This window comes from Ictalurus furcatus, chromosome 6 (assembly GCF_023375685.1).
Source record: "Ictalurus furcatus strain D&B chromosome 6, Billie_1.0, whole genome shotgun sequence".
Taxonomy (NCBI): Eukaryota; Metazoa; Chordata; class Actinopteri; order Siluriformes; family Ictaluridae; genus Ictalurus; species Ictalurus furcatus.
This window is the reverse complement of record NC_071260.1, coordinates 27092416-27104288: the sequence shown is the minus strand read 5'-3', so window position 1 is coordinate 27104288 and position 11873 is coordinate 27092416. Positions and strand designations below refer to the sequence as shown.

Genomic DNA, 11873 nt, shown 5'->3' with positions numbered 1-11873 from the left:
ATAATAAATATAAATATTTGGGGAAAAATTGTGCATCTTGCACAGTGCTGTGGCACAATCTGGAACTGAAATGTCAGTATTTTCATGGAAAATTATAGCTCTGCTTTAAATTATTTTCCATAGAAACCTCTGAAACTGCAGTGTATTTTGTAATTTACTGTCAAGGGTCAGAATTGTTTTGTTCCAACCTTTTTGGTCCACTCAATGATGTTCAGTTCAGAAAAGTTATTATACTCTTCTGTAAAAAACTTTTTCATCAGTCGTTGGATGAGCGCTATTGTGATCTTGGACAAAGGTAGGCCAGCCACATTGGCGAGGACATCAGCCAAGCGCCCAGAACCTTCCAGAACAACACATGGACTGCTGTTCATCATAGAGCTGTAGATTGTCTGTAGGAAAAAATATGTGGCTTCAGAGCAAAACGGACAGAACAGGTTGGTTTAGAAAGAGAACACAAATTTGATCTCACATTTAGGGTTCCAGGTCCACCACCTAGTACCACACAGACAACTGGAATCTTCAGTTCACTCTCTGGTAAGAATGATTATCAGTCCATTAGGAATAACTACTATAACACTACTAGATTCAGTATTTGAATGCTGTAATGCTGCAATTTAATGAAGAACCTTAATAATATATAAAAAGAGACTGGAGTTTTTCATCACATGCCAATACAAATCTGCACACTCACCTGGTTTTTCTAGAGGCTGGTCTGAGATGAGTTTCTCCAGTCGTCCACGAAGTTCAATTTCAGCCCCATATTTGCCAGATGTTCCATCATCCACCAGCAGGAAGTGAGAGTGATTAACATCCAGGCAGGATAAGTGACCCTGACAATGTTCATCCAGATAGTAATGAGCAGGAAAGCGACCCTGAAAATGGAACAGAAAGATAGATTAATGGGCAGATAAACAGACAATTTAGAGTGGCATACAATCAAATCAGGGTTTGATCAAGCTTGAGTTAGTGTCTGTGTGGAGTTTTGCATTTTCAACAGATGTCTCTGTGTGGGTTTCCTTTGGGTTCTCTTGTTTCCTTCCACTTCCCCAAAACATGCCAGGTGTATTGGTTACTCTAAATTGCCCCCTAGGTATGAACAAGTGTGTAAATATGTGTGCGCATGATGTCTTACAATGAACTGGCATCTCATCCAGGGTGTATTTCTGCCTCTCATCCAGTAATTGGCTTCCTGACCATCTGCTTACTCCAGATGAATGAATCAAATCATACTTATTTTACAGAGCTTATATTCTGGTCATTTGACCTGCCAGTAACCAGGTAAAATAAATATAGTCTGAAATTATTTTGTTACCAAAGTAAATTTAAAACAAACAGATGAATTTAGACCCTGTCACATGACCTGACATGAGGAGAACATGCACAGAATCTCCATACAGACAGTAACTTGATCTCAGGATCTAACTGGGGACCCTGGAACTGTGAAATGGCCAGCTAACTGCTGCACCACCATGTTAAGATGCTCTGAATAAGAGAATTGTGTCAAATGATTTGAAAAGGTAATCACGTCTGGGTGAACCAGAGCCTGGCGGTTGTGGATGACCCCCCATGTGGCCACTCCGATAGCCACAATCTGGCCCCCTACAGTGTTACTGCTTAGATTATAGTCCCGTACTGCTCTCCCAACATGTTTCATCACACCTGTGTTTGTTCCCCCAGTCAGGATCCATGCCCCTGTAACAGACAGAATTGAATTACTTTTGTGTAACTGCTTCTATAATCATAAAGACTATCCTGTGCTCATTCTATGTCTCATATTCACAATATGTTTGTACCACACACTGAGTACCCTTTGACTTTACAGTATACAGTTGTAGAATCTGTAGATGATTTATAATCCCACTATTGGGTGTTATTCAGAAGAAGGTGTGTTCACTTTTGAGTCTGGTTCCTCTAAAGGTTTCTTCTTTCTGTTCTCTCAGCGAGTTTTTCCTTGCCACTGTCACCTCTTTCTTGCTTATTGTGGATCTAAATTTATATTTGTATTTCTGTAATGCTGCTTTGTCATAATGTCTCAATTTCAATTATCAGCTGAAGCAGCTGGACAATTTGGCACAATTTAGCATTTTAGCCAAAGCAGATTTCCAGAAATCTACATCTAGAACCCCAATAAGCAAGCAAAAGGCAACAGTGGTAAGTAAAAAAACTTTCATGAGGTGAGATTAGCAAGAGATCTTGAGAGGAACAAGAGGTTTACCCATCACTCTTAAAGATAAAGGTTCCAATTAGAACCAAAAATGGGTTTTCAGCCTGAATGCTTTTAAATTGCACAAAGAACCTTTTACGCTCAAGTTTTTTAGAGAACCATCTATTTAATGATTCTTCACAGCAGTGCCACAAGGAACCTTGTTATCATAAGTTCTCTAAAAAAAACCTTAGTTAGTGTTTTAAGGAAATAAAGCAGGTTCTTAAGAGTGATGCCATGTCTTTGTGTTCCAGTCCCACAAAGACATTTATAGGGTTCACTTTAACCTGTTAACAGAAGATACCTTGAAGAACCAATGCACTGCTTTGAAGAACCTATAATGAAACAATAAGAACTTCTTTAATCTCCAAAGAACCATATAGCTCAACTCAGGAACCCTATACAATGAAAAATGCTTATTTGCAGAACTTTTATTTTTAAGAGTGATCCTCCTATGGAAAAATAGTGTGATAATAATACTACTACTACTACTACTACTACTAATAATAATAATAATAATAATAAGAGGAAGATGAAGAAGAAGAAGAAGAATAAAGCCCCATCACATCTTGTTCTATTACTCTAGAGCAGTGTTATTGCAGAGGGTGTTCACCTGTGGTTTGGGCTACTTTAATTAGTCCTCTACGGAATTTGTTTTTCAGGTCTGTTTTAATGTCGAAGTTTTTGGCTCCTCCTGTGACTGATATTAACAAGTTAGGGGGCTGGAGCTTCCAGTAATCGGTCATCAGTTGGTACAGTTTCTCAACAGGAGTATCTGAGGATACACGGACATACTGGTCCCACGTGAGCACATGGAATCACAAAAACAAAAAAAACCCCAAACATATTAAATATCAAATTCCAATGTATCCATGGTAAATAAAAGGAGCAGATAAGCATACTTTCCCAGAGAAATCCAATTCCCATTTACCCTGCCTGTTTTCTGTCCAATTCCTCCAAAATTAATGTCTCCATATGCGTCAGTAGGAACCTCCCTGATGTGCCTGTGTTTGTCATACTGCTGCCCAATGTAGTCCTCTGGCTTGATGGCTTCATCTTTGTGATCAGGCTTTGGATAGCCACACATACAGATCTCCTTTCTAATTGCAAAAACCAACATAGACACATGTTCATAGTCAAACACTGACCTACTAACACAACAGTCTAAGTTAAATGGAGAAGGAATGAATATGGTCAATGGATAGTGACAGAAATATGTAACCAAAGTAGTACACATAGTAATATATAGTACCTAGCCCCTAAAAATACATATTTCTCTAACTAGACCGGACTGGTTTGACTGAGCAGAACATGCAAGGTCAGAATAGGGGTGCATATTTGCTGATGTATACCTGCCATCTTCTACATAGAAGCAGCACTCTTTTTTCTTGATGTTGACTTTAATCCAGGAGGAAAACGAGCAGCGCTGGAAAGAGGAAGATGGAGACAGATATCTGCTTTTAGCCACACACACAGATAGAGCCTGCACTCCGTCTTCCATCGACATACTCACACAGACACAGACACATTAACACACACAACAGAGTGAAAAAAAGACACTGCAGTGGAGTGTATGCAGTGGAGCGAGTGCATGGAGTGAGTGCCCTCGGTCATAACACTGATGACGTCACTATAATGAGACGTGAGAGCAGTCAGGGGACTGCTGTGAAAGATGCTGATCAGGATGAGAAAGCTCCATTAATGTCTCACATGTCAATAAAATCAAACTTTCCAAATGGAGAAAGCACTTAGGCTTGCTTACATTTCACCACACAAGAACATTTATAAACCATTTTCAATAATGAATTAACTTAAAGTGTTTGACTTGGTTTTGAATATATAAGGATTTAAAACAAAAAAAATAAAGAAAAAATAAGTATTTCTATGTCAAGATCATGCAATTATATGAAATAAGCACTCAACATCACATATTATTAAGTATTCAAAAACAGTTTCCAAACATAAATTTATTGCCTCACCTTGTTTATTTGTGACATCATGGTGTTAAATTCTATATTTTTTAACTGCTGGTTTTCCACCATCATTGGATGTATTTTACTCTCTCTTCTGGGCATTTCTGCAAAATTTGGATGTAAAATATACAAAACATCTTGACCTTGCAAATACATATGATATTAAATGAAAGTTATCAAAGCCACATGCATAAACTGTAACAACGACAAAAGCCACTTAATATATCTAAAGAATTCCATCAATAGCAAGGACTGCTCTTTCAAGGATTATTATTTTTTTCAAGGATGATTCGTCTTCTAGCAGCTTTGAATTATTTCTCCTTGATGCAACAGAGAATTGAATTCACATGCAACGCTCATATTGAGAGTCATATAATCATATACATCCTGTATATTCAACACAATCAGTAACTTTAGCATTTCTTCTTTATGACTAAAGTTCTACAAAAGGATTAAAATTAAAATGGGTTCCTCTTTACAGTTTAGTTTTGATCAAAATATTCTCCTTATGCCATCTCAAGCAGTTTTCCTTTGCCACTTGCTTGCTTAATAGAGATCTAGATTTGCAGAAAAGTCTGTTGTTCAACGTGCAATACAAATACATTCTCAGCCTTATTGATCTTGACATTGCACAGTTATGGGCAGACTACCATAAAACAATGAGGAATAAAAATCTACTTACTGTACTTTGTTTCTTGTTCTTTGTTCTGCTGTAGCGTCAGAGGAGTGCTGTTCATATGAGCATTGCTCTATCAAAATACAACACCACAATGATGACAGCAGTATTTATATCTACAGTACATCAATGCAGTTCCAAGCATCTCATATCCTCCCACCAGCTTCGGCTCTAAACATGCAATGATACATCTTATCTATTGATTTGCCAACCCCATCCCCTGTACCAACATATAAAGTAAACAGTCAGTCACAGCACTGGAGAAATTTGTGACATATATATTTCCTAGACAAACAAATAGGCAATATGTTCATTTGCCTCTAAAGCCATTCATTCCCTGGCGGGGAAAGAATCTTTAAGGCAAAAAAGCAAAAATTCATCTGTTGTGTGCATGTTAGATTATTTTTACTTACAAATAAACTTGTAAGTGTTTCAGAGGTGTTGCTTTCTCTGACCTCCCCCATTGCTTCAAGTGCTTTCAGATCTGAGTTCATTAGAGTTCTATGAATTTGTTCTATGAAAAAAAGTAAACTGCGTAGCGTGAGAAGCCGCTTTAGTGCTGGTTCATGCGTCAGACTTCAATTGTGTCTAAGGTTTCTAAAGCCCTTTGCTTGTCCTTCATACTTGAATCAGTAGTCTCAGTGATGGTTGCTGAGTGACGCCTAAACTTAGTATTAAGTTTTCTATGAAGCAGCAAAGTGTCCAGTAATACTCAGTCTATTCAAATGAGCTTATGTGCCAATGTGCCAAAAGCACTTTAATGGGTAAATGAATCAACCTTGGGTCTCTATAAAAGTTATGCTATGTGCTCTGATTGACATGAGATTGTGTTGTAGAGATTTACTTTTAATTGTGACAATTCATGTGTACTACCTCGACTGGGACAATTTTCCAGAATGTTTGATATAAACCAGATGACACTGATGATTTAAGTGTCATGTTTCCATCATCACAAAAACAGTAAAAGAAAAGTCTTTTTTTCTATACACAGTATTGTGCAAAAGTTTTACCATTAGTAAAAGAAAAGTCTTTTTTTCTATACACAGTATTGTGCAAAAGTTTTAGGCACTTGAATGATGTAGCGCAAAGATGCCTTCAAAATAATGAAATTCAATGTTTCTACATTTTAAAAAAATACCGTAAAGAGCAGTAAACTGTAGTAAATGAAACAAAGTCAATATTTGGTGTGACAAAAAATAGTATTCTCCAATACAATTAGTGCAGGAAAGTAGCTGGTAAGTTTTATTGAGCATCTTGCAAAACCATTTTTTCTGTAACATTTAATTCTGCACTAGAAAACTAATGTTTGGGAATCTAAAATGTTTTTTGCACTTGGTAATGTAGAAGTCATAAATTAATAATTTTATGGTATAACAAAGTTTGTACCAAAAAAATAGGGTGACTGTAATTTTTGCACAGTACTGTATACACAGTAGCTCAGGATAATATGTCTGAAATATAGTTCATGTTGTAGGACCTCATAGCGAGCAAGGCAGCGAAGATGTAACCGGAAGAGATAAAACACCCTCGGACCATTCAAACCATTAGTCAAAGATTCTGTCAAGATTATGCCAGCTAGTCTGGATTGCAGATGAGGAAGTGGCACAGTTGAGTAACACTAACAGTATTTGTCAGGGTGGCCCTCTGGCCAGGAAGTTGCAACAAAGCCATAAATCAGCCCCCTACAATGCCACAAGTGGGGTGAGAAACAAACCCTCTCCTGGACCGCAGCATAGAATCACTAGACTCTAAGTTCATTCCACAGCTTAAAAGACACAGATTCTGTGAACACCTTTCCTGACTTGATTTCTTTGGCTCACCTACTGGAGTACGTGCCACCACAACCTCAGATTAACTATATGTCTTTTAATGCTAATTAAACCCGATATTAACCCTCACAGAGTGGAACCAAGAGAAGGGGGGGGGATCCCCAATTGTGAGATGGCCTCCTTTGCTTAAGTAGCTTTTCACACCGCCCACAGTGCAGAGGACAGAACCATTTAACTGCTGTTACATGAGGTCTATTTCAATGTATCACACTTTTATTCAAAGTTTTATTAGGGACACAGAGACTGGGGGACCCAAATGCAGAACACAGACACGGTGACTGATGCTTAACAGGATTTATTGGCGTGAAGAGGAGTCTGGAGTGTGTAGTAAAGGAGTGTGATAATTTGTAGTCGGGGTCAGGAATCGAACTCGGGTGCACCACATGAGAGTCGAGAGCTCACTGATGCACTGGCGGGAGGCTGCGGCAGGATGGCAGGCAGTGTTGGGCATAGCAGTAAGTGAGCCACAGGAGAGCAGGCAGTAGCCTGAGTGGTGGACCTGGAACATGAGGAGAAACAGACAGGGTAAGCACAGGTGAATTCAACAGAGAAAACACTAGACATAACCAGAAAACAAATGCAAGGAAGGCTGGAAGTGTACCACACTAAAGCCGGAAAGATCTGGTGATGAGTGTCTGAAGAACCGGAGTTTATATATATTGCTGCTTGATTAGCTGATGAGAAACAAGTGAGTCAATGATTCGATCAGACAGCCTGAGAGGTGGAGCACCATGCCAGGGGGCTGATGTGAATCAGCTTGAGCTGAGAGACATGAAAGTTTGAGTGGATATGCAGGGACCTTAAGCTTGAGCTTAACTGCAGAAGGATTGATAATGCTGTTGATGGTGAAAGGGCCTAAGTACAGGGGTGAGAGTTTTCTGGCTTCTGCCTTCAGTGGGATGTTTTTGACAGAAAGCCATATCTTCTGACCTGGTTGGTAGTCAGGTACGGGAACCCAGCGGTGGTCAGCCAGGCATCGATTTTGCTCGGTGGAGCGGAGCAGGGCAGAACAGGACTCTCTCCATACCTTGCGGCAATGGCGGAGGTGGGCTTGCACAGAGAGAACTGCAATGTCATTCTCCTGGGCAGGGAATAAGGAAGGCTGGTAACCCAGGGAACACTCAAAGGGGGACTTGCCTGTGGTGGTGATGGTCAAGGAGTTGTGGGCATACTTCACCCAGGGTAACTGGTAGCTTCAGGTAGAGGGGTTATCCGCTGTGATATACCGCAGCGCAGGTTTTAACTCCTGGTTGACCTGCTCTGCCCGGCTGTTGGTCTGGGGGTGGAATCTAGAGGACAAATTTACTGTGGCCCCAAGAGTATTACAAAATGCCCTCCAGACTTGATAAACAAATTGCAGACAGTGGTCAGAGACAATATCCTGTGGAATGCTGTGTAGGCGGATGACGTGGCTGACGAGGAGTTTGTCAGCCACGTCTGCAGTTTCTCGAGCAGTAGGAAGCTTGGGAAAGGCCATGAAATATATGGCCTTGGAGAACCGGTCTATTATGGAAAGGATGGTGTTACCTTGGGAAAGGGGTAGACCAGTGACGAAGTCCAAGGCAATATGCGACCAGGGGCAACTGGAGATAGGAAGGGGTTGTGGTAGGCCGGCAGGCGGGTGTTGTAGGGTCTTATCACAGGCGCACATGGAGCAGGCAGCAACAAATGCTCAGGTGTCGGCATCCATCATAGTGCCACCAGAAGTGTCATTTCAATGAACCTAGGGTGCGGATAGAGCCAGGATGACAGGCGAACCAGGGACAGTGGATCCACTGGAGGACCTGGGCATGTGCAGCATCTGGGACAAACAAGTGACCTGGAGGACCATTACCTGGGTCGGGTTGGGTGTGTTGTGCTCTCTGAACTATGAACTCGATCTTCCATGTGACGGGTCCCTTCATGCAGGCTGGAGGGATGATGGGGTCGGGGTCAGAGATGTTCTCCTCTTCCAAGTGACGAGAGAGGGCATCGAGCTTAGTATTCTTGGAGCCGGGGCAGTAGGTGATCGTGAAGTTGAATCACCCGAAGAACAGGGCCCAGCATGCCTGACGGAAGTTGAGGCACTTGGCAGTCTGGATGTAGGCCAAGTTCTTATAGTCGGTCTAGACAATAAAGGGTTGCTCAGCCCCCTCAGCCAGTGTCTCCACTCTTCCAAGGCTAACCTAATGGCTAGTAACTCCCAATTCCCCACTTTGTAGTTGCTTTCGGCTGGTGAGAGGTGGCAAGAGAAAAAAGCACAAGGATGCATTTTCTGCTCCAGGCCGGATGGCTGGGAGAGCACCGCACCCACCCCAGAGTCAGAGGAGTCCACCTCTACAATGAACTGTTGTGTGGACTCGGGCTGAATCAGCACGGGGGTTGAGGTGGAGGTGAGCCTAGTGAGTAGTACCGCCACTCGGCTATAGTCCTGAATGAACCAGCTGTGGAAATTAGTAAACCCCAGGAAAAGTTGGAGCAGCTTCCAGGTGGTAGGTCTGGGCCACTCAATAACAGCCCAGATCTTCTTGGGGTCAGCGCTCACCTGCCCACTCTCAATGATGAACCCCAGGAACCTGACTTAGTTTACATGAAACTCATTTCTCAGCTTTGGCAAACAGGTGGTTCTCAAGTAGTCTCTGAAGGATCTGACAGGCATGAAGGTTGTGCCCAGCAGGGGTGTGGGAGAAAATCAGCATGTTGTCCAGGTAGACAAAGACGAACCAGTTCAGGAAATCCCAGAGAACATCATTGATAAAGGCTTGGAACACTGCCGGGGCATTGGTGAGTTTGAATGGCATAACCAGGTATTCGAAGTGGCCCAGGGGTGTATTGAATGCAGTCTTCCACTCGTCCCTCTCTCTGATCCGGACAAGATGGCATGCGTTCCACAGGTCCAACTTTGTGTAGATGGTGGCCCCATGCAGGGGTTTGAAGGCAGAGTTGAGGAGCGGCAGGGGGTAATTGTTCTTGACTGTGATGTTGTTGAGGGCCTGATAGTCGATGTAAGGGCAGAGGGTCTTGTCCTTCATGACCACAAAGGAGAAGCCAGCACTCAGGGGGGAGGAGGAAGGTTGGATGACGCCAGCCGCAAGGGACTCCGAGAGGTATTTCTCCATGGCCTCCCTCTCAGGGTGAGAGATTATACAGCCACCTGGATTGCAGAGTGACCCCAGGAAAGAGGTCAATGGTGCAGTAATACAGCAGGTGAAGTAGTAATGAGAGGGCCTGGTCCTTGCTAAAGGCCTCACCTAGGTCATGATACCCGGGGGCATGGCTGAGAGGTCTTGTGGGCTTAGGGTAGGGGGTTAGGGTAGGGGGCATTTGTGACCCCAATAGGTGGAAGGGCAGATCTCAGGCAGGATGAGTGACAGAAGGGAGTCCAGTTGATGACCCTCCCAGCAGAGCACTCTATTTGGGGATTATGTTATGTTAACCAGGAGTGACCCATCTGAGATGTTGGGCTTGCCAGTAACTCCTTTGCTAACAGCGAGTCCTTCCCTTTAGGGTAGAGAGGATAGGTGGTGAATAAGTGGCCTGACTGGCCACAGTAGATACACGCCCCAGCCTAGAGCCAGCGGTTATGCTTGGACGGGGTGAGCTGGGCACAGCCTACCGGCCTGGGTTCTTCTACTAGTGTGGGGGGGGGAACCAGAAGGGACTCGAGGACTGGGCTGAGATTGCACTTGAAGGAAGTGATCTGCAGGAGAGCAGGCAGTAGCCTGAGTAGTGGGCCTGGAACACGAAGAGAAACAGACAGTGTAAGCATAGGGAAATTCAACAGAGAACCCACTGGACATAACCAGAAACCAAATGCGAGGCAGGCCAGAAGTGTAAGGCACTAAAGCCGATCTGGCGATGAGTGGCTGAAGAACCGAGGTTTATATACACTACTGCTTGATGAGCTGATGAGAAGCAGGTGAGTCAATGATTCAATCAGACAGCCTGAGAGGTGGAGTGCCATGACCAGAGACACACGCGTGCACACACACACACACACACACACACACACACACACACACACACTACAACACGAAGAACAATACTTGGGCAATCTCTCACCACAATTAGCACCCATATACAAATCCTTATACTCTTTAAGGCTAGAATTATACAAATGCAGGTACTCTCTAACCTGCACTCGTTTCCATCTATTCTGTTTATTCTGTTTTTTTTTTTAAACTACCTTGACAATCAACGACCTTGGGTCACTGTTGCCACCCTGTGGAACAACTAAACAGTGCGCTGTGTGACCTGCGCATACAAAATGTATTAGGCTTTTATTATTTTGTAGTTAGGCCAATATATGTGGTCTATGCTGGTGGACTCTCCACTTCAGTTCACCTCACAAGCTTTATATGGGTTTCAATTCAGGGGATTGCGATGGCCATGGCAGGACCTTGATTTTGTGGTCAGTTAACCATTTTTCTCTTGATTTTGATGTATGTTTGGGATTATTGTCCTGCTGAAAGAGCCAACCGCAGCCCATTTTAGCTTTCTGGCAGGTGCAGTCAGGTTTTCATTTAATATCTGTTGATATTTGATAGAGTCCATGATGCCATGTATCCTAACAAAATGTCCAGGTACTCTGGCAGAAAAACAGCCCCAAAACATTAAAGAGCCAACAGTATATTTAACCGTGGACATACAGTACATTTCCATATGGCTACCTCTTTGTGCGCACCAAAACCCCCTCAGGTGTTTATTGCCAAAAAGCTCTATTTTGGTTTCATCTGACCATAGAATCCGATCCCATTTGAAGTTCCAGTTGTGTCTGGCAAACTGAATATGCTTGAGTTTGTTTTTGGATGAGAGTAGAGGTTTTTTTCTTGAAACACTTCCAAACAACTTGTGGTGATGTAGGTGACTTCGGATTGTAGTTTTTGGAGACTTTCTGACCGCAAGATGCAACAAAGTTCTGCAATTCTCCAGCTGTGATCTTTGAAGATTTGGTGGCCACTCAAACCATCCTCTTCACAGTGCATTGAGACAATATAGACACACGTCCAATTCCAGGTTGATTCATAAAGTTTCCAGTTAACTGGAACTTCTTAATTATTGCCCTGATGGTGGAAATGGGCATTTTCAATGTGTGTGCTATTTTCTTATAGCCAGTTCAATGGTTTATAGCCACTTCAATGCTTGTGCTATTTTCTTATAGCCATTTTGTGAACCTTTTACTGCACATCACAGCAATATTCCTTGCTCTTACT

At 42.6% G+C, this 11873-nt stretch overlaps 1 protein-coding gene across 1 annotated transcript in view; it reads right to left on the bottom strand.

Annotated features, from left to right (window-relative positions):
- trpm2 (transient receptor potential cation channel, subfamily M, member 2) overlaps window positions 1–4460 on the bottom strand; it is a 30723-nt gene extending 26263 nt beyond the window's left edge. Inside the window, exons 1-7 of the mRNA XM_053626054.1 lie at window positions 3556–4460; window positions 3135–3303; window positions 2817–2997; window positions 1526–1692; window positions 692–872; window positions 470–531; window positions 189–389 (exon numbers count right to left, since the gene is read on the bottom strand). Coding sequence (XP_053482029.1) covers window positions 189–389; window positions 470–531; window positions 692–872; window positions 1526–1692; window positions 2817–2997; window positions 3135–3303; window positions 3556–3710 — 1116 coding nt within the window. The 5' untranslated portion in view covers window positions 3711–4460. The remainder of the gene's footprint in view (window positions 1–188; window positions 390–469; window positions 532–691; window positions 873–1525; window positions 1693–2816; window positions 2998–3134; window positions 3304–3555) is intronic.
- Between the last annotated feature and the right edge of the window lie 7413 nt (window positions 4461–11873).